We start from the raw sequence: 22,989 nt of genomic DNA, 5'->3' as shown, positions 1-22,989 counted from the left end.
GACAGAGAGATACAGAAAAACTACTGTGCTTGACAGTTAAAGTTAGCTATGGCTGTGTAGACAATTCTGTTTTACCAAACCAAAACGTGTCTCAGAGCTTCCCATTTGGTAGGGATGTTGTTTGGTCACCAGCTGCAGGGGTCATTTTGACTGCATAAGAGTAGGGCTGATATGACCATGGGCTTTTGTTGTCAGCTGTCCATTGGCCAGTGCTAAAGCAGCTGAATTAAATTGCCAGAGACAATGAACATGGGTCTAGACAGATTTTTGCAGCATACCTCAGTTTTTATCTTAGTATTGATTAACATCTTGACATTTGTTGCTGAAAAGAAAGTAAACAAGCTACTAATGAGGCAAATGTTACAAACAGATTTAAGGAAATTTGAAGAGAAAAGTGTTTTTTCACATAAGTCTTGGTCTGTTTAGGACATACCTGGTTGCCTGCAGTATGGAGGGAGGGGCTTCAGTGACTGAGCTTGCTTTCTTTCCTGTATGCCTAAGGCTGAATATGGATTTTCAGTAACTCCTGCATGAGTAGAAAAACCAAAAAATTGTGCATTTGAAGTGTTTTATGCATATTTTGTCTTGAGGAACAGTAATCTTGCTGTTATCAATAAATTCACTCTGGTGAATAACTTATTTTTTGTCTAAGTATAGTGTGAACTCAGCCATAGTGTAAATCAGGAAGGCACTGCCACAATCAGATTATGTCTAGGACCTTCACTAATATGGCTACAGCACTCAGCTATACATTTAACCGAATGAGTTTTATCATTTTCATTGAAGTATTGTTGCATTATTCTGTCCTATCTTATTTTTGCAATACTTTCTGGAAGTGATACTCATGTAGATGTGATACATGTTGATGAGGCTTTTATCTGAACTCATTGAAGTGTTTAGTACAACATTTCCCTTCCAGTAAGTGATAATAATTCTATAAGAATGGCAAAAAGTAAGGCTAATTTATCTAGCAAGAAGATCTCTGTTAGCTTGAATTGCCATGTGTTGTAATGTGTGCTAGTTAGCCTCTCCTATCTAATGCCTCTACATTAACTGAAATGGAATGTGGCCCAGGATTTTCCATTTCCTTTCTGGGAACGGTAAAATTTTCTTGCTTGTACTAAAGCTCTAAGCATCTTGAAAGAATTCCAGCATATTCTGTGCAGATGGTCCAGCATCACTGCATTCTTTGCTGGCTTCTTTCAGTCTTGTTCCCCCATCCTGCTTGGCCCCCTTCCAAGCTTCCTTTCCATGCTCAACAGTGCAGGTGAGAGTACATACATCTATCTGACAGACATCACCTGTATTCGGGATCCTTCCAGCTTTTTCCTCACAGGGAAGCACCTCCAGGTCTCAGTTTGACCAAATCCATGGAAACTGCTTTCTCAACATACATGGTTATTTGTTTGGACCTAGGATGAGATATAGATATTTTTCCACTATGAGGGTGGTGAGACACTGAACAGGTTCCCCACCCCTGAAAGTTCAAGACCAAGTTTGATGAGGTTTTTAGCAACACTTTCTAGTCAAAGGTCCCTTCCAGCTTGAAGTATTCTGTGATACATACCCTGTAAACACTGAAAGGGAAGACACCACAATTCATGCAACTTGTATGAAATTCTTGTTTCCTTTATTGACTGTAATAGGCAAATCATTTATTTATTTATATGGCTGGTTCTGTGTGCACATTTTGGTATTGATATTGAAAATATTGTGTGTCCTGTTGACATTTATGTGCTCTTTTTCAATTGAAATGTACTGAAAGACATCCCTTTCCATTTTTGATCTAGGGTTCTCCAGGGCTTACAGGCTTAGTTGGACCCAAAGGTATACGAGTAAGTGTTTGTATTTTAAACAAACTTACATGTATTAAATGTCATGCTAATTGCCAACTTGGTTCAATAATTTGAGAAAATAAAAGCAAAACACTGTGTGATTTCAAAGTATGGTTAAAATTTATGACATGGTCTGTGCACTAGTATCACTTATTTTTAGAACTTTTGCCCTTTTTGCTGCACCTTACATCCAAGGTTGTTGCTGTATGTATTCAATATTTGGGTGTGCAGTTTGAAAAAGTCAGACTAGGTTACCACAAAGAGTTGTTTGGTTTTTTTCTGTGGGCAAAACCAGTGTGTATTACCTGTGTGTAACCATTATGCTTGATTCACAGTCAGAAGAGTTAAGGAGGTAGTGATATTTTAATAGAATCATACTTGCATTCATTCTTATTATGACTGTAATCAAAGAAAAATTGCCTAATGAGCTTTTGTTTAATATTCATAATGTTATTTCTCTGGTTTAATATCATTAGGGAGTCCCAGGAATACCTGGATTTTCAGGTCCTCCAGGCCTTCCTGTAAGTAAAAATGAAACCGGTTTAATCATTTCTCTCTTACTTCAGTCTTCAGTGCACAATTATCCTCAGCTCAATGTGCTCACTCTAGTCTCAACATCAGCATTGTTGCTGTCAATTGGCCTAGAGATAAAAATCTTGGCATCAGCAATTCTTACTCATTGTAATGATTTAAGAACACATTGTAATCTGTCAAGTCTTGTGAAACATTGGTCCAACAAAAACTCTTTCAGTGTTTCTGTGAGGCAATATGAATGTACAAAAACAAAGCTTATGTCAACTCTGTGCTTCTTTTAGGGTGAACCAGGAACTGTTGGTCCTCCTGGTCTCCCAGGTGTTCCAGGATGCAATGGCACAAAGGTACAAACCAAGCTGATTGTTCTGGACGTTGCATTTGGCTGTGCTTGGGAATGGCCAAAAAGTGTTCTAAATTTCCCCCCAGTCTACAACAACTTTGACTTGTTTTGCTTTGTGACTTTATCAGCTAGAAAAACTTGTGTCATGGGACCAGAGAAAGCAGAAGTGCTACCTTTTTGTGCAAAATAAACACTTAAATAATACATTCTAATGGGCTTTGCTAAAAGATAAGAATAAAATTTGATATTTTGACAGATAGTACTTTTTTTCATTAAATCCAGGAGACCTAATCAGTTTTGTCCAAGGTGTCCTTTTGTTGCAGTGGGTTATAAAGGAGATACTTAATCCATTTTATTTTGCCAGTATCTAGCTTGCAGTTGGCAATTCATAAACCCTGAAAGTAATTAAGTGAAAAGGCTCAATGTTAAGGAGCAGATTTACCAGGTTTTCTTTGCACTGTGAGCATTCTGAAAGAGGGAGTCAGAATAATGCCTACTACAGAAAATCATCGATCTCTAGTGAAACTCTGAACTAATCTGAACCATCTAGGAAAGAAGCCAAGCTGCATAAAATGCAAGAAAAATCCTCTCCTAGCAAAACACAGTGATCATGAACTCACAGTTCATTTAGTGTGATAGCATAGAAAACTTCTGTGATCACTTGACAAAATCAGGCCAAATAATAAACCAAAGATGCATTAACAATTGCTGTTACCACTTTCAGGGTGACCAAGGGTTTCCAGGTCCTCCAGGTCGAAGAGGTGCTCCAGGCCTCCCAGTAAGTGTGACATTCATGATTGTGTGCATTCCCACCACGTAAAGCCAGTCCCTGAAGGAAAGTAAAGCCTCGTGTTAGCTCATACTGACAATAGTTGAAATATGTTGGTATCCCCATTTTATTAGTATGAAAACTGTGATGAGACCAAAGTTAAAAGTAATGCTTTGTCTGCATGTTGGGCCTCAACTTAGCTAGTGATTGCATGAAATTCATTGACTGGAGTCAGCTGTCATGGGATACTCATGAAGATTTACCACTTACCTCTAAAAGTGTCCAGGATATATTTAATAGATTGCAGTTTCAGTTCGTGCCTAAGTATCTTTGAGGAAATAATGGCTTAATTAAGTCAGTAAGAACCAGGAATTAAACCTGGTTTAAGAACTTCTCACTCTGGGCACACTGCTTTAATCCCAGGATTTGGGTTTTTTTCACTGAGAAATGTGTTTGAAAGAGAAACTTTTAAACAAATGGAAGAAGAATGCTGCCTTTTGAGTTCCAGTGGCTTCACATTTAATAACTTTTAAATATTATCCTTATTTTGCCAGCTTTGCTGATTTTATTTATTCATTTATTAAGATCTGGCTTCAAACCTGTTCTGCCTTCATTTGTAGTGTTGTACCTGTGGGATTGACTATTTTATATAAAATGTCCTTTCTTCTTAAATTGAAGTCTGGCCCAGTAAACATGAACCTGGCTATGCACCTTCTTCATGAAAATAAATCACCTGAAGAGCCCCAAGCTTAGACACTACTTAGAGTGTGTGTGTCTTATTTCAGTACTCTTATTTTTCTGTTTCAATATGATTCTTCCTAGGGAGTTGCTGGTATCAAAGGAGAGAAGGTCAGTTTTTTGCAAGCTATTACATGAAATATTTATTGGTTATCCACAGTTTGTATGTATGTTTGTTGCTCTTTATATCTCCATTCATGGGAAACAGAAGGTTTACCTTCCAGAAGAAGCAACCACAAAGTTTGGTACTTCCTTTGTCCTAGTAGCATTCACCTCAGGTTGCAAAATGGTCTGTAATTTTTTCCCTCAAATTACTGTTACTGCCTGTAATTAATTTAACACTTTCAAGCACACAGAGAACTAAGCTCCTCCCCCAAGCAGTTTATGAATTCATATAAAGATTTGCAGATGCACTAGAGAGTGTTTTATAGCAATAAAGATTATCAAAATAAATTGAAAACAAGAATTGTGCATGAGTAATGTAGGTATATCTGAAAATAAGACTGCTCCTAACACAGAACTGGAAGGCATGCAAAAGATATATTTGGTTTCATAAAATCTTTTCCAAAGGTAGATCTATCCATAGTAGATAGTTTCCATCATTATGCAATTCTGATGTTGCTTATTTCCCAACAAACTGTATTAGAAGATTTGTTGCACTGCAGAATTCTACAGCATAACTTCTTATGTTTGTTTTTATCTAATTGTCCAGGGTACCCCTGCTGAGGGATATAGCCAAGAGTATGGTGCAAAAGGTGATCCTGGATTACCAGGAATGCCTGGTCTCCAGGTAACTCAAAATAAGGGGTGCTGAGATAGATATGTATAAAAATATGCAGTTATATGTATAAACACATTCTATATAACATGACTATGTATTAAAATTGTTTGGTATTTTACATTACTTAAGTGTATTATTTACTTAATATAGATACAGTATTTTTTAGAATTGTGTCACTGATTTCTAAACCAAAATCAGTCAGTTTGCAGGCCAGAAAAACAGTACTTCAGGTAGGGAGAAAAATTGGTCACAGATATAAGTTTACCCTACACATAGAATAGGATTGTTCAGTTGGAAGGGACCTATAATGGCCATCAAGTCCAACTGCTAAAATTCCCATTGAAGTTAAGACTGAGCAGGATAGACCAGCTCAACTTCTAGAGTACTAACAAAGGAAAGAATGGTCCATATTTCAAGAACAAACATTAACAGGGGAAGGCAGGGCTGACATTTCTTCTGACTATTGGAATAAACAGAGAGCATTAAATTAAAAAGAAAATGAAAACATTTAATTTTCCATTTATTTGAAAAAAAGCTTTAAGTATAGGATTTATTGCATAGAATATTTGAAGGATTGAAAGATTATTAGAGGCATTAATAGGACCGTATGGATTATGAGTCCACATTTCTCAGAGGACTTACATCTTCATTTGAGTAGTTGAGTTTTAGAACAGATGTTTTCTCAAGGATTTATTGCATAGAATATTTGAAGGATTGAAGGCTTATTAGAGGGGCCGTATGGATTATGAGTCCACATTTCTGAGGACTTACATCTTCACTTGACTAGTTTAGTTTTGGAACAGATGTTTTCTCGTGTTTCAAAACATATGCCAAATAATGAAGCAGTGAGGAAGAATTATACTTCTGTGTTTCCCTGAGACAGGAAAAGGAAATTCAGAAGCAGAGCTCCTCCTCTGTTTCTCATTCAGTTCATTGAATTTGGTGTTGTATTTTGCTCATAATCTTGCCAGGAGATTTATTCCTTTTTCTTTTTCAACATGCAGGGTGCCCAGGGTGCTCAAGGATATCCTGGGGAACTTGGACCACAGGGCCCTCCAGGATCTTTAGTATGAATTTGTTTCACTTGTTACTTTGAGCTTTGATTTCCCCTAAACCCTATGGAATTGGAATTTACTCTCCCAGACTTATTTGAGGTCTAGACACATATGTATGTAAAAACTATGTTTTTCTGCACATGTCTTTTATTTTTCAGTTTCTTTTGATTATTTTTATGCATGATAATTTCTATATTTTCAGAAGCATCACTTGTCCATGTGGGCATAAATTTTAATTTTCAAATAACTATCTACTTATTCACTTTAAATACTAATATATATAACATTAAGAGATGCATATGTTTGTAACTATACTGTGTAAACTGTCACCCACTGACAATGGCTTGCAGTTGTAAAGGTGGAGGAAAGAGTAAAAATGGGATATGAGTTCTGTGGAAGTTGGGTACTTGAAAGCACCTATATCAGAGAACAAGATTGTAAATTTTTTAGCTGAGGATTTTTTTCTTGTGTTTTGTAGGGCATGCCAGGGAAACCAGGACCTCCTGGACCTAAGGTAGTCTCAGACTGGTAAAAAAATGAAAACTTCTGTTATGTCTAACATGAATCAACCCATGTTTAAGTGTAAAATTTTAAAAAATAACATTTGGGGATTTTTTCAGGGTCTTATGGGACTGAAAGTAATAGGAGCCAAAGGAAGGAAGGTAATTTCTTAAGAAGCTTTAAATATTTTATAAGTTGTGTTTCTGTTTTTTGCATTTTCTGATTTGCTATGGTGAAATGTTTGGGGAAGTAAGTCCTGTAAAATGCAAATTTTCAGTATATATGTGAGAGTCTTTTGTTGAAAAATGGAAACATGGCAATGCTCTCTAAGGTCAAAAATGTTTTCACATAAAAGCCAATGAGATAAATGTCTAGACAGAAGATCAGACACTGAAGAGAAGCCAGTAATTAACATTTATTAACACATAGCATTAAACTGATATATATACTTTGTGTGATGTTCCTACATGCTTATCTAAGCAGATAAACAGTGGTGAATATGTAGCATTTATAGTCTCACAACTTCTGTCCAATGTATTTTCAGTATCAGCCCTTGTGATACTAGCAAAACCTCCAGGTTTTGAATAAAATTGGATAACTTGTCTTTCGTATACTTCCTTTGTATTCCATGTAATTGACATAAAACCAGGAACTACTACAAATGCCCACATTGTCTCACAGCACCCAGCCTGCAGCTGCAGGACTACGGTAGATAATCTGAATATTCTTGCAAGAGATTAGAGCATCTCACAATTATGCTAACTGACCTGCACAGATTTTAACACGGTAATCACTACCAGGAGTGTGCAAGGAGTTTCCTGGGGGGGGAAGCCTATAAACCTGGTTATTCATTAGCAGTAGTTCAGGTGAGCATGGAACATCTTGCTTCCTTATGAAGGAGTGACACATTCTTTGTTGTTGTGCTGCAAATTCATGCAAAAGCATTCCTGGTTTAAAATCACTGAAAATTGTGGATATTGTTTTGTTGAGGTCCACAGGAAAGATCACACTGAGGACTTTCCCAGTTCTCAAAGATACTTAATGAAAAAGTGCACTTCACTAATTATGTTGTCAGTGATGGACACATGAAAGCTTTGTCTGTTAGCACCATGATTCTGTGATCTCCCTGGAATACCCAGACTGCAGTTTGGAGGATGTCACCAAAGACAGTTCATGTAATTTACTCATTGATGTAATTAAATAGAGATAAATATTGTAATCAATGAGAATTTTTTCTTGATTCAAAATAGTTTTGTACCAAATAAATAGGATTAAAAATTTAAATTATTTCCAGAAACTTTAACAGATATCAGCATATTCATTTTTATATTAATCAGCTAGGGGAAGATTAAATCTTCCACCTCTTTACTGGACTTTAAATTCAAACAAAGTGTTAACTAAATTATTGGCTGAGTGTAATGACAGAAGAATTTTCATGATATCAAAAGTATAGTAGTAGTAATTTGAAATAACAAAAACATGCTGCTTATAATTTGCTCTATTTTTCTTTTTCTTTCAAGGGTGACACTGGGTTAACTGGACCCCCTGGGCCTCCAGGAACTGTTATTGTGACGTTAACTGGACCAGACAACATGACGGTAGTGAAATTGTTAAACATCACATTCAGCTAAGCCATCTGACTGGGTTCTTCTACTTTGAGAGGATGCTTCCATCTTCACTGCTCTGATATTTCCTTTTACCCATCCTAATGTTTTTCCGACTTGTTTAATTAGATTCTAAGCTCTCTTAGAGTGTCTGTGTGGAGCCAGCTCAGCTGAGCCTGTGTGCTCACATGCACATCTGCTCATGCCAATGCAATGCTTCTTGCTTACCAGTACCCCACCTGCTGGGAATCTCTGAGTACATGAAGAGTGAATCACTTCTGCTCCACCAAATCCACATGGATGTTCTAAATGGCTAAGCTACAGCTGCATTGACCTCTGGGCCTTGGCACTGAGAATGTCAGACTCTGAGCTACCAGAGTTTCACAAAAGCTTACAGCATGTTCATGTACATTTTGTAGTTTGTTTTCTCTTTATTTTTACTGAAACCTGAGTAATCATGGAAAGTGTTGGAAAGAAAATAAATATGGAAGGAAATAGTCTGAATCAGCTTTAAGTATTGCTTTGTGAATTAAATTTCTTGCATTGTATCCTTATATAGAAATTAAACAGCAGTAGTTGATAGAATTATAAGTATTCACATATTAACAGGACAAGCCTTCTATATGTTCTTGATTCCAGTTTTCTTATGGAATTTGCATCTAATCTATGGAGTCAGCCAAAGTCCCTCTCCATTATGTGCTGAAATAAAAGTGAGTTTTACATCAAGACTGAATTGAGGAGGGAAGAGAAAGATTGCAGAAGCAAGGTTCAGCTTTTAGGCACACCAATGCTCCCAGTTTAGATCAAATACAGAGCACCTGGAGCACTTTCCAGTCACAGCTGTGGTGGCTTATGAGATAATGGCAATTTGTCAGCAACATTGGGCATTATTGTTTAGAAACCTCTCAAAACTCCTTCCATATTTGGCACATGAGTCTAACCAGGTAATAATTAGACAATGAAATTTGGCTTTACAGTGACTTTAGTACATGGCCCAGTGGTGCTGCACTGTAGCATAGTCAAATCTTGCACCCACAGAGACAAGGATGCTGTAGGTAGCCACTGCAATTATGTTTGGAAGAAACTCTAGCTCCAGTGAAGCAAGTAAGGTTTATTTGGGTTTGTTGCTGGACAAGGATGCTGTAGGTAGCCACTGCAATTATGTTTGGAAGAAACTAGCTCCAGTGAAGCAACTAAGGTTTATTTGGGTTTGTTGCTTGTTTCTTGTTGCCATTTGTGGGGATAGTTACTGCATTCCTTTCACATGCAATCACAGGTAGGTTGTTTTGACCTAGATCTATTTTGAAATGTGCAGAAACATTTTTCAAATATCAGACATCTTTTTCAAACATCGGACTTACACTGATACAAAATTTCTGCTTCTTCATCGTTTGAGTAGAACCATCTCTGCTCAAAGAATCCTGCTGGTGACATAAGGATTCCCTATTTGTAGAACCAGACTGAAATGGTAAACATAGAAAAATCCACGACACCACAGTAAGCTCTTCTTTTCTGTATAATAGGACTTGAAAGGAGAAAAAGGAGAAAAAGGATCAAGAGGACCCCCAGGACCAATGGGGTTTACAGTAAGTGACCAGAAGTAAATCCCTTAAATCCAGATGTTCAGACGGCATCACCTAGTAAATGCTGTTCTTTACACTAATTATTTCAAACTCTAATGACAAGAATAGAACTAATGAATGGAATTAAATACCTATTAATAGCATTCCAGCTGTATTTTTTTAAAGATAAAAAATATAAGATAAATATCTAACTTAGAAATTGTGAGTTTCAGAACATGAGTATCCTCAGTGCAATTTTTTTCCAGGGGCCAGTTGGTGATTCTCAAAGCGAAAAGGGTGACCGAGGAGAACCAGGAGCACAGGTGTGTGCAAAGAGCTGAATATATATGTGTTGCTCCTTTCTGTAAAACAGTTCAACCAGCACCTGTGTGGAGATATGAAGCAAGTTGCCTAAGAGTTACTTCTTAACAGCATAGTATATGAAAAAATATTTATTAAAAAAACATATTAAATACAATTTACCTGATTATATCCTTTTTATGGAAGATAATTAAAGGAAAGTTATTACCTGCATTCAAATGCCTTTCAAATTTTCAGGTAAAAACTAATCAATGACAGGAGCAGGGTCTTAGGAACTTAAACTACTAATTCATAACAACTTAATGATAAATAATCAGGGGAGAACCCTAAAATTGTAAAAAAAAAATGTTTTACAACATTTTTTGAATACAGATTTTGAATACATTATGAAAGCAATACTAAGAAAAATAATTTTCAAATTAAATATTTCATTCAGTCCAAATGTGTATCTTTTTGAAACTTGTCTCATACTTCTTGTGGTTGCAATACATTTTCTTCCACAAGGAAAGATAGCAAGACAAGACCCTGGTACTACCTGAGAACTGTTCTTCAGTTGTATGGTGCTATAACAATGATGTTGTTAGAGAGAAACTTGATTGTTATTATTATTTCTATATATAATGAAAATTTTAATTTGAGTTACTAAAGTTGTAGAAATTCTTGCTATCCAATGTGTTATTAGTCCTCCATCTTCTGTGTTTCTTTCACATTCTTCTGCTTGCAAAAGCCTTGTCCTGCTATGCAGTATTTTTTGCCTCCCTTCCCTTTTTCTCCTTATTTTGTTATGAATTGCTCAAACAATTGTTTCTTGTTGCCTCACAAGATACAGGACCCCAGGAGACTCTGCCAAATGGGCCATGGAAAGCAGCAGATACCTCTGGCATGCTGCCCCCTTCTGCTTTCACTTTTCCATCTACTGCCCTGCTTCAGATATCTTTGAAGTGCCCTCCCTATTCCTTTGCATTGAGTAATTTCTCCTCAAGGTGTCCCATACAGGAAATGGGGTTCAGAGAGTTTTCCTTCAGCATCCTTCCAAGTTCCCCAAGGGAAGAGCTGATTGCTGCTGTATTGTTTTATCATTTGTCTTGTTTCTGCAAGCACCTGTTTATTCACCAAGCTTTCTGCGCTTGCCTGGCACTTTGTGCTGCTGGAGTCTGGCACAAATAATCCTCTACAAACAAACAGGAGAAGAAATATCAGTGGAATATCTTACTACCTGTTTTGTAGAGTTTTAGGAACTTCAGTTATGATCAATGAATACTTTAAAATAGCCTTAATTTTACAGTTTTACATGCTTTTTACAGTTTACACAGTTTACAGTTTTGTACACAGCATCGAGTTGCTATGCTCTTTGAATGCCATATCCTCAGTTTAAATTGTTTACTTTATTACATTTTTCCTTTGTAGGGGAAGCCTGGAAAAGAAGGTGCCCCAGGTCCACCTGGCTTACCGGTAATGAAGGAAGCCTTCTAAATATTTTCCAAGTGATAGTCACCTGTTTGTGATAGTTCTGTCTTCCTGTCACAGCTTTCCTCTCATTGTGAAATGTATTTCAGAACGTTGATATGCATACACTGAAACATTTCCTTCATGCAGCTGGCCTTGGAACACACCATGTCCTCACAGATTTATGTGCAGGAGGAAGAGGCTCTGTTCATAGATGTCATTGTTTCTGTGTCAAATAAAAAGACCTGTTGCTTGCTGCTGTCTAATGAGTTTGAGACTCAACTCCAAATTACACACAATTCTACTGAGTTTTTTCTGGTTAGTCACATTGAAATTTTTGCAAAACAGTTATACCTTCCCTTTAATATAAATTGAGAAGAGAAATTAATAGTTTTTAATCCCTAGGATCAAAGGCATTGTTTTATGAAGAAAAGTTATTGTCAGGGTTGTGGCTGTCTTGGCCTGGAACAAGATGACTGTAATTTTGTCAAAATATAGTTCTTAAAATATGCCATTTAGAAGCAAAATAATCTGATTTGTGTACTAATTTAAAAGTTGGAGGTGTTCAAATGTGTTTTAAGTACTGTATTCAATTGGTTAAGTATCAGTTCTTTTTACTTCAGCTCTACTTTCACAACATCATTAGAGTCGCAGTGACCTAATAAATATCTTACCAAAATTCTTACTGCCAGAATAGTCCATTGCACATGTATCTTATTAGAACACCATCTTTGTCATGCTAAAATGGCCTTCACATGCAGTCTAAACACATTCCAGTCTGACAAAGAGCACTGAATGACAGACCACAAAGCTCTATTGCCTCAGCTAACAGCGAAAACTTTCTGTCATGGAAAAGGCATGTCATTGCTCTGTTCCCATTTCAGTTTTACTCACCAGCAGTGCATTCAGCTGCATGAGTCTCCAAGAAGTCCCTCTCCCTTGCCTGTATTCACTTGCAGAAAGCCTTAGTCTGCACTGTTTTCCCTCCTAGTGCTGCTGACACCTCTTGAGATCAGCACCATCCCGCAGACTTGAGCGAGTTCTGGGGCAGGGTGTTGAATGCAAGAGTCTTGCATTGTGTTCAGTTTCTCCCCTTCAGAAATAGTTTGCAGAGGGAGAGCAGATTAGAGACTCCTACACTTGTGCCATGCAGAGCAGCTTCTCCTTGGGAGCATTAGAGTGTGCTGTAATGAATACAGGTTTGGATGGCACACTTGCAGCTTTTCCTGCAGACATGGAGCTGTACCTCAAACTGGGTCTTTCACTGCAGTTTCTTCTCCTGAGCAAGTTGCATTCACTTTGCCATCACCATGAAAGATTAAAGCCTTGCATTTTAGATCTTACAGTTGTCAGTGTTAAAAGATTATAAAATTAATAAGATTATATCCTTATGAAATTGTGTACTGTCACCTGCAGGGACAAAAGGGTGAACAGGGCAAGCCAGGACTGGCTGGAAGGCAAGGAGCTAAGGTATTGTCCAACAGTTTTGTTATTGCTTTTGAGGATGAGCTTATGTTTGGAGGTTATTATATAATTTTATTTATCACTGTGTATATAATATGTTTCACTTGGCCTAAGAGATGACAAGTAAGGGTATTATGGAATAAGGAATGGATCAGCTGAAACAAACCATGTGTTTGAACTGGTGTCCATCTGTCTGCTGATGAGTTCCTGTAGGTTTTGGTGTATGCAGCTGAATAGCTGTGTAAGGAACAGACACAGGGTGGTGAAGAACTGGTCAGGAACATTTGTTTTTCTTTAAAGTTTTGAGCAATATACGGAAGTAACAATGGGTAAATGTGATTCTATATACTGTTTTTAATAAACAAAATTCATCATCTCTGATGAAGGGGATGAAAGGAAACCCTGGTCCGCCTGGAGCGTGTGGTCGAGTAAGTGTAATTTACCTTCATATATAATTTTTCTGAACTATTCTAATAAGAATAATCCAAATTGCTTGCATGAGGCAATAATGGGTGTCCTGTGATGCTCTAATCAGGCATGGCTTTCATAAAGTACTGATATTGCTGTGATTCTCACACAGATGAGATCTTTCATATGGAGTTGCATACAGTATCTATGCTTTGTTAGACCTTGCCTGCATCCGGCAATTTTGGCAGGAGGTTGGACTGTCAAAGAACAGTGACAAAAATTCACAGGAGTTAGTATTTAAATCAATTTTCTAATTACTTCCAGAACAGGGGGCCTTAATTTTAAAATCCTAAGAACACTTTTTAAAGAAAGCAATTTGGTGTGAGTATTGTTTCCCTGTGTAGTCCTGCTGTCTCTCCAGTGCCTTTCCTAAAGGCTCCATGTGCACCTAATTGAAACCTTCTGCCTAAATTGTTCAGAAGAAGTAGCTTTGTAAAAAGCTGAAGTTTTTGTGTTATTGACAGAGTACTAAAAAAACACTGCTGCTAATAACAATTTTGATTTTGTTTCTGGTTGCTTGTAATTAGTAAGGTCTTGTGGTGTCAGAACATCAAAATTATGAATGAGATCAAAACATTGCTTTAATCAAGTACTCACTGTGAGGTACTGTACTTCTCTCAATTCTTACAACTCTTTCTTTTCCTACCACCTTTTTCTTGAGATGGAGTATTACGATTATGTGGTTGGTGAAAAAGGGGATGAAGGACCCCCTGGACCTCCAGGACCAAAAGGTCAACGTGGCATGCCTGGTGAGTGGGATATCAAAATTACAATCCTGTAGTAAAAACAGTCCACTCAAAGAGCTTATTGCAGACTACATTTCCAGCAACCTTCTGCCTTTACAAGACTATTTCCTGGACTCACATGTAATTGCTGACTTGAAATGTATCCTGAGACTTTGATTTATAGCATTATTTATCCTTAAAAATAATTGCCAGTATGCAATAGTTGCATGAGTGGTAGATGCCTACTCCGGCAAAACCAGATTCTTATTTTAAATTTTAAGCTTAAAATGCAAAAGATCAAAGTTTGTATTCAATGCTATTGAACAGTGACTTTGTAGAGTATAGAGTGGTTTAACTCAAGTTTTTAATACCTTGCTTTTGCAGGGCCACAGGGTCCTCCTGGAGCTGCTGGTAGGCCAGGTATTTGCAATAATAAAATACATTGTTCTTCCTGTCTGTTACATTGAATCAGTTTTGTCAAATATTAATTTCAGATGACTTTAAAAATATCTCTAAGTGCTAAAAAATTGTCACTCAAGAGCTTTGGTGTGTCAAGTACTTAGGTAAAAATTATTTTTAAGTGTCTGTAGGGTCTTACTTTGATTAATATAATTCAAGATAAAAAAGATTTGTGGAATGAATTTGGTGTGTTTGTCACTCATTCTATAGAGTACTTAGCTTTGAAATGCCATTTCTTTTTTAACTCTGTTTTTTTTATTTTTCCCCTTTGGTTAGGTGTGTCAAGACCTGGTCTGAGAGGTCCCCCAGGATTTCCTGGGCCAAAAGGAGCAAAAGGAGAGAGAGGACAAACTGGCTTGTGTAGAGTAGGCCCTCCAGGACTGCCTGGTGTTACTGGCAGGCCTGGTTCTGTTGGATTGCCAGGTCCTCCAGGAGAACCAGGTACTTCTAGTTGCAGGTGTTTTGGATTTTTCCAGGTAGCTCTCTTTTAAATATATTGTTGAATATCTCAAGTTGGAAGGGATCCATAGGGATCAGAATACTGTTTCCAGTTCATCCCTGCAAGCTTTTCCTCCCTTAACAAGCAGAGAATTGTCTGAATAATCTGTGATGTAATGGTGCCATGCTCATTTCATTAACAGGTAGAGTAACATTTGGAACTGGCCTGCCAGGACTTCCTGGAGAGCCAGGGTGTACAGGACCTCCAGGACCTCCAGGAGATACTGGCATGAGAGGTCAGTTTCGGATAACTGTCACTCAGAAGTAGAAGTAGGTACAAACTAGTAATCTTCATGGATCCTGTTTAGATTTTTTAAAGTTAAATTGATCTTTTAAATAATTTGCTGAGTTCAGAGTTTTAAGAACATTCATTAGGGATAGTGAGGTGTCTTCCTCCCATAACATCAACTGAAAGAGGAGTGATGTGCCAGTGCTGCACAGTTGTACAGAGCTGTGTCAGGGTGTAGGTCTTCACTGGAACAAGCAGTTACTACAGATTGGTAGGGCTTTGTACTCTGTTATGTTCTTGCTGACATTTAATCTCTGAAAGATGCTGCAACTTCCACCCACAGGCACTGCTGAATCTCTTTGCCCTTTGCTTGTCATTAGAAGGACCCTGAGTGTTGCAGAGTTCTGTTACTTGGAAGCACATGTCCCTTACATACTCTTAGAATCTGGCTTATCAGTAAAGTGACTGTATCCAAATTGCTTGCTAAAACTTGACTTGAAAAAATCAAGAAGTTTAAGCCAAATGTTTGTCCCTTCAATTAATTGCAGTCAGTTCTGATTGGCTTTCTGACCACAGATCATTTAGTAGTGTTAGAAGTGATCTTCCAACAGAGTCAAGGCCATGATTCTACCACTCCTGGCCAGAAAGTGTTAGCTATAACAAAGTAAGTAGCACATTAGTTAAGCTTGAAAATTATTTGCTATGGATCAATTAATGATTTATTTTCATTCTAGGTGATGATGCTCGTGTGTGTACTGATTGTAGCTACATTCCGGGAATGCCTGGCCTTCCTGGTTCTCCTGGGCCTCGTGGTCAGGATGGCATGCCTGGTAAATTATCTTGTTCCTAACAGGATAGTAGGAGTGCAAAGGATTTTGTTTTTAGCATGCGAATCAGGTGTGGGCATGTCTGCAGTCCTTGAACTAGCCCTGAGGTGGTGGTGAGTGTAAGAGCCTGGGACAGCTCGCTCTGCTGAAATGAGCACAAGCCCTAAGAGATTGGAGCTCAGAGTGCTGATAGGCTTTAGGTGCAGCCTGAAGCCAGCTCAGGCTATGATGAGTAGTCAATGTAACAACAGAAACATTAAACACTGGGTGCAGTTATTGGAGCTTGTCAAAATCCGTGTCCTTGTTTTCATTTTTTTTTTACAAAATATACTGATTCTTTTGCAGGTAGAGAAGGAACAACAGGTCCAAAAGGTTCTCCAGGTTCTCCAGGAACACCAGGGCTTCCAGGGGCTCAAGTAAGACTGGTTTTTCAGATTAACATTAAGATCCCACAAAAATTATTTCAGAGAAACCTCATGGCTAGTGCTATGTGCAGTGTCATACTGGGTGATCTCAACAGGTTTTTTCCTGTAGTAATGAATGTGTAAGCATGGGAGGCAAGGCTGAGGATGTGATGTATAGCTCACACAGCTTTACGTGAGCCTGGTTGCTCAATGCAGCAAGTTAGCCCAGGCAGTGAAGCAGGTAAATAAATACCTGTGTGATTAACCTGTGCTGTATTCTATTCTTTTATATAATTCCATAATCATGGCAGTGGCTGTAAAGCATATATGGATTTTTGTGTTCTGTGATCTTTGTCAGAATTCTCAGTTCTCTTGTTTCCCACATACTCAGGAGTTGCTAAAGCCCCAGCTATGCAGAGAAACTTGCTTCTCATGATACCCTCTTCAGGGCTGCAAAGGACACTCCCTCCAGGGAAATGTTATGAAGAGGGAATTCTGCCACTTGCTGCCATACACATGTTGTTTGGTTGTGCTAACTTGTGCCTGTAGTAGTAATTATTTGTGGGAAAGCACAGCCAGTGCTGTCCAATAAAAAAATCATGCACAGGTATTTGTTGTGGTGGTTGCTGTACAGATGCAGAGTGAGCCTGCTAACAGGCTTTGCCAGGAGTTTGCTGGAGTTCAGAGTTCATGAACCCAAGACCACTGGAGCCTAGTGTACCCACTTTGTAACCTGCGGGGGAGAGAAGGAAGAGAGAAGTTAACTATGAGCAGAGCCAGATATGGCACTTAGAATGTCCCTGGGAAAATATTCCATTGTGGAGGAGAAATCTCTAGGTCTTAGAGTCCTTCTTTTTGTGCCATGGTTTCGCTCATTAAATTATGCTACATTATTCCTGTGTGTAGTAGCATAAATGAAATGGTAGTCTTGTCAAAAGAACTAATAGCAGGAGAAAAAGAAAAGACAAAAACCCCCAGAACCTTATTTATTGAAGTATGCGATTACAGAGAATAAAAATTAGAATTGGGAGTACCCCTCTGAGGTATTTAATTCTAAAAAAAGAGAAAACTTGAAAACAGATGTCATACATCTAACACTGAAGTTCTTTTGATAACTCTATCCTAGGGACCTCCAGGTTTCAGAGGAGATCAAGGACGTAAAGGATCGAAAGGTGAACCAAGATATGTACGTCCAGAAGGGCCAAAAGGTGAGCAAGGAGATCCCGGAGCCAGGGGAGAAAAAGGAAGAACAGGTTCAAGTGGATTTCTGGGGAGACCTGGCTCTAAAGGATCCAAAGGTTCTAAAGGTGAAAAGGTGAGTATGCACTTCTTGCAATTAATATGGAAGTAATGGAAACCTAAGTCTGTATTTTATCTTGTACAACAATCTGTTTAATCTACACAGATATTTCAGCTGAATATCCCCTATCTGACTGAGGGTACTGTCCTCAACTCTAACAACCAATATGCATGAAAGAAGGAGAGGAAATATTGTAATGTAATACCAGAGAAGTTGAGGCCAGTATAGGTACAAATTGCTGAAAAACCTCAGCAGTCTAGTGAGATTTTAGTTTGGATATTGATACTGGAGAATTTTGTTGGATTTCAAAGATGGATAAAATCTTTTTAGAAAGCATTTTCCTGACCACTTACAATGCTTAATAATTCAAGTACTTCCTGTTCAGTCTTTCTGAGTTAATCTTCAGTGAGAACTGACCATAAAACTAGAATTGTTAGGACAGATCAGCAGAAACAAAAACTAACAATTCTTGTTGTATTATGTTGGCTGAGAAACTGCTAACATGATCCAGATATAAATGTCTCTAAGCATGAATCCACAGAATTCAAGGGGAGTCAGAGCTTATGTGGGGTTGGTTTTTTTTTTTGCTAAATGTGACTCAAAACAGAAGAAAAGTGTACAGTGCAAGAACACAGTGATGAGAAAAAGTCAGGTAATTATATTTATTTGTAGTATTTCCCTCTTAATAGCCATTTGTAACCATTGATATTAAAATTTATATTCACTTAATCACAAATAAATCAGTGGAAAAGTTTTTGCTTGAATTATCAGAGTTAATCTGTTACTAAAATAATACAAGATTATAGAGAAATGGGAATTTTGTTAAGAAAACTGGCGTGGAAAGCAAGTAATTCTTGGTGTACATGTGTAATCATTAGGGATTGGCTGGATCAAAAGGAGATAGAGGACTACCTGGATTGCCTGGTGGACTTGGTCTTCCTGGAGAAATGGGGCTTCCTGGTCTGGCAGGTTATGGACCACAAGGAGTAAGAGGTTTTAAAGGCTCTAAAGGAATACCTGGACCACCTGGATTACCTGGAGAAGCAGGTTAGTAACTTCCTATTTTAATGTCTTTTCCGTATGTTACGGAGTACTGGACTAAAATTGCAAAGATAGATTGAAATCAAACACATAATTTACTAGCTTGGGAACACAGCTACAAAAGCCCAGAGCTCCAGACCTGGGCTTTTGTAGCAGCTAAAGAGGCATGCCAAGGGGAGCACTGAACTGCCACAACATGGCTCTCTCCCTGCGTTTCTACTTGGCACCAACATAAACACCATAGACCTATTACTGCCTCATTGAGGGTTAGGTGTATGCCTAGGGTTAGGATTACACCTAGGCGTTAGGGTTTTGAAAACTACAAAGCCCAGAGCTCCAGGCACACTGCAGCTGCAAAAGGCATCCCAAGGGGAACACAAAAGTGCCACAACATGGCTTCCTCCACAGCTTTCTTCCTCCTTTTGCCCAGACTTGGTCCAGGTCTCTTTTTATAGTGAAATATGTGAATCCTCTCCTTTCCATGGGACTTTGAGAACATTTTCCCAATTTGTGTACCTCTGAAGATAGTACACAAATCTTGGGGTGAGAAGATAATTGAGGTTGGAAGGAACTCTGTGCTGCCTGAACTTCATCTCAGCACTGGGACTGCCATGAGATCAGACCAGTTTGCTGAGGGCATTATGCAGTTGGTCCTTTGAAACCTCCAAGAGCAGAGACAGCACATTATCTCCGGGCAATGTATTCTAGTGTTTGAGTGACTTCTCTGGAGAAAGAATAACTAATCAAATATCCAGCCTGTTGTCACCATTAGTGTAATCTAAGCCAGCAGGTTAAATGTAGAGGGCATAATATTTTTTGAGTGCTGGAAACATACCAGTGGAAGAACTCAGCTGAGTGCCAGATATAATCAAGCTTGCTTAAAGATAATGCCCACTGAGCCTTTATGACATGGAGTTGAAGATTTAAGCACTTGTCAGTTGCGTCATTTTCCTGGTGACTTTGTGCTTCTTTTTCAGTGTCTCCCCTAGACTGCAGGAGGGCTGAGAGGAAGACTGCAGGTGTCAATAATATGATTTTACTTAAGTCAGGGTGTGAAGGCTTTTCAAAATCTGTTGGAGTTTCAGAAATATGGCAACTGTAGATGATTACATTTTTAGCCAAGAAGATTGATCACTCACATTTTTAAATGCTTGCGATTTCCAAACTATATGCCTTTGTAATATTTTATAATGTATTTGCTGAAGGTATGAAAGGAGAGACCAGTAGGGCAACTCCATTACCTGCTTTGCCAGGACCTCAGGGACCACATGGTTTACCTGGACCCCCAGGAGTGCCTGGTGAGTGCAGCACTAAATCAGTAAAACAGTTAAAATCAGAGATTGGTTAACTGTAAGGCATCTTTGCTTGGATTTTGTAGAACAGTAGTCCTTAAAACTGTCCTGAACAGCATAGGAAGTTTTTTTTTAAAGTTTTATGGTAGTTTGTTTTTGTAGTTGCTTCTGTTTCAAGTCTCACCCCTATAAAGTGTGTTTGGAACCTTTCAAGAAGTGGAAGATTCATGTCTGGATGTAGCTGTTTCTAGGAGTCTGGAATTTGGCCAGATTGCATAAAAACTTAACTCACAGACTCATAAATGCTTTGACACTGTGAATGCAATTAACACTTTCACTGTGAAAACCTGCAGTGGAGAAATGGTGTCTAAATCCTAATATAATCTACAGTTGTGTCCTTATTAATAATCAATTATAACACACATAATCTTACAAGTTGATGTTCTGTGGTAAGACAACTCACAGTTTATTTCTTTTCTTGGGGCAGGTAGGGTTGGAGTAAGAGGTCAGCCAGGTGATCCAGGACTTTCAGGACCAACGGGTGACACAGGCTTTCCAGGGCTTGGGTTTCCTGGGAACCCAGGTCCAAAAGGTAAAATACTCTTTTTGATCTAAAAAAAAAAAGGCAAAACAAAAAAAAAAATTAAGTACACCTTAAAATAATTAGCAAGTTAAGAAAAGAAAATCAATTAACAAACAGATAAGTGTTTTTAGCACTTGTCTTGTAATTTAGCATTAGTCTTATAATAGTCTTACTTTTTAGCATTAATCTTGTAATTTACTGCCTGAAGTCCTAGAAATGGCAAGTTTAAAATATTTTGAGTTATTTCAGAGTATGAAGTATCAAAGCTGACAGTAGGAAAATATTTTTAAGGACATTGATGCTTGCTGGAATACTGCCCAAACAGGTGCAGCTATCTCATCTGAGTGCTGTATTTAATTCAGATGGATTCTCTTTACCTGGATATGTGTTACAGAGACAGAGCTGTATAAGTGTCCAAGTACTTTTTTTTTTAATCAATTTTGGTTATGTACAATGCAATACCTGCCCTAATATGAAGGTAATAGAAAGCATTTTCAATACTGTAAATTTAGCCATTCCTCATGCAAAGTTATAACTCCTCTTGAACCCTAGAAATACTAGGAAATTCTCATAATCCTGAAAGGACATGAGTTAACAAAAAAAGCTCAGATACTGAAACTTGTACCAAGCTGCTTGCTAAAAAGAACAGCAGAAACTAACATCAGAATGGCTTCACTTGAAAAAAAAAAAGGTGACTTGCTTCAAGTCAGTTAATTAACAAGCAGTGCTTCAGTCAATCTTGACTGACTCTGTAAGGAACAAGATGCCATGTGTCACATAAGCTCTGAAATCAAGATCCTGCCTTCAGCTCATGTAAGCTGCATTAGTGTCAGAGGCTCATAACTGCGCACATGCAAGGATCCTTTTATAAAATAAAGCATCTGTACTGCCATTTAATTCCTTTTTGCAGGAGATAAAGGACTTGCAGGAGGCAGAGGGCCACCAGGTTGTGAAGGAAAGATTGGAGATCCAGGCCGAGCTGGAAACCTAGGACAACCAGGACAAAAGGTTTGGTTACAAATACAGCACAAGCTTTTGCATAGGTCTCATTAATTCAATTTTATACTGAGCAAATAAATTGGAAATTGTAAGGAATATAGGAATTCATCACTTACTGACTAGTCATGCACAAACTATAAAATTAAATTCTTTCTATAAAAAGGGGCTCAAGCCAAAATTTTTGATCCAAATACAAGATTTCAGAATTCCAAGTGTTTGGGATGTTTTCCTACTTCAGCTTTCAGACCACAAGGAGGATTTTGCATTGCTTACAGCAAAAAAAAAAAAAAAAAATTAAGGCCACAGCTGCTGAAAAGATGCCTGTTCAGAAATCCAATTAAGCATAAATTTGATGGAGGTAATTGACAATTAAGTATGTATTTAGTTTAAGCAGGTGCTCTCTTAAATTGAAGCATGAATAAAGAAGGTTGGAGGTAATACTGCAGCCACTCTTGCTGATTAACAAAAGCTAATCTACTGATTCTTGACTAGTCTGTAATTAGGATTCAATTTTTGAACAAAATATTACCACCTAAATTATTTGAACACGTGGCATTTCTTTGTTTGTACTCGTATGTCATTCTTTTGTGGTTTTTTGATATGAAAAAGGAAGCAGTTGAAGTTGTGATTTTTTTTTTTTTATTTTTTAATCTGTAGTTAATGCCACAGAACATCTGGATGCAAAGTGGCCTCTGTGGTCCAAGTATATCATTAGTGACTGGTATAAACTCAGGTCTACTGATCTGCTTTATGAACACATTGATTTGCTGCAACCAGCACTTCAGTAGCTAAAAAACCTACTAATTCAAAGTTTCCAGTCAGGGAATGCACTTGGGACATTTGTGATAAAAACAGTCTTCATGAACAACAATATTCAGAAGAACAAAGAATGATTTTAAAAAAAACCCCAACAAGTGACTGGGTATCCTGAGGCATATCTGGGTGCTGACCTTGATCATTCAAATAAATAATTTGATCTATATTATATATAATATATGATTTTTATTATATAAAAATAAAGGAAATGTTATAATTGCAAAAACTTCACCCCCACTTTCAGAGAGATATTCACAGCTATTTAGAGCTGCAGAAGGCATCTCAATGCAGTAAAGACCAAATGGAGAGAAGTGTCTTGCATTGCTGAGTAGGAACTTCTTAGGGCTAGGAGACAAAGTTAAAAAGTTGTCTAGATGAATTACTCAGCTAGCTAATAA

The 22,989-nt window shown here is 37.8% G+C and overlaps 1 protein-coding gene across 3 annotated transcripts in view; it reads left to right on the top strand.

The window, feature by feature from the left end:
* Nucleotides 1-22,989, top strand: part of COL4A3 (collagen type IV alpha 3 chain) — a 58,346-nt gene that overhangs the window by 14,304 nt on the left and 21,053 nt on the right. For all 3 annotated transcript variants that reach the window (XM_039722415.1, XM_039722417.1, XM_039722416.1), the window contains 26 exons: nt 1,791-1,835; nt 2,312-2,356; nt 2,651-2,713; nt 3,434-3,487; nt 4,301-4,327; nt 4,929-5,006; nt 6,002-6,064; nt 6,531-6,566; nt 6,673-6,714; nt 8,074-8,151; nt 9,681-9,743; nt 9,986-10,042; nt 11,448-11,492; nt 12,903-12,956; nt 13,337-13,378; nt 14,080-14,167; nt 14,528-14,563; nt 14,879-15,043; nt 15,244-15,336; nt 16,064-16,159; nt 16,502-16,572; nt 17,687-17,875; nt 18,739-18,907; nt 20,107-20,199; nt 20,681-20,785; nt 21,687-21,784. In XM_039722415.1, coding sequence (XP_039578349.1) covers nt 1,791-1,835; nt 2,312-2,356; nt 2,651-2,713; nt 3,434-3,487; nt 4,301-4,327; nt 4,929-5,006; nt 6,002-6,064; nt 6,531-6,566; nt 6,673-6,714; nt 8,074-8,151; nt 9,681-9,743; nt 9,986-10,042; nt 11,448-11,492; nt 12,903-12,956; nt 13,337-13,378; nt 14,080-14,167; nt 14,528-14,563; nt 14,879-15,043; nt 15,244-15,336; nt 16,064-16,159; nt 16,502-16,572; nt 17,687-17,875; nt 18,739-18,907; nt 20,107-20,199; nt 20,681-20,785; nt 21,687-21,784 — 1,995 coding nt within the window. The remainder of the gene's footprint in view (nt 1-1,790; nt 1,836-2,311; nt 2,357-2,650; nt 2,714-3,433; nt 3,488-4,300; nt 4,328-4,928; nt 5,007-6,001; nt 6,065-6,530; nt 6,567-6,672; nt 6,715-8,073; nt 8,152-9,680; nt 9,744-9,985; nt 10,043-11,447; nt 11,493-12,902; nt 12,957-13,336; nt 13,379-14,079; nt 14,168-14,527; nt 14,564-14,878; nt 15,044-15,243; nt 15,337-16,063; nt 16,160-16,501; nt 16,573-17,686; nt 17,876-18,738; nt 18,908-20,106; nt 20,200-20,680; nt 20,786-21,686; nt 21,785-22,989) is intronic.

Source organism: Passer montanus, unplaced genomic scaffold (assembly GCF_014805655.1).
Source record: "Passer montanus isolate IOZ18808 unplaced genomic scaffold, ASM1480565v1 scaffold48, whole genome shotgun sequence".
NCBI lineage: Eukaryota > Metazoa > Chordata > Aves > Passeriformes > Passeridae > Passer > Passer montanus.
The sequence above is the reverse complement of the archived record's forward strand: the minus strand, read 5'-3'. Positions and strand labels throughout refer to the sequence as shown.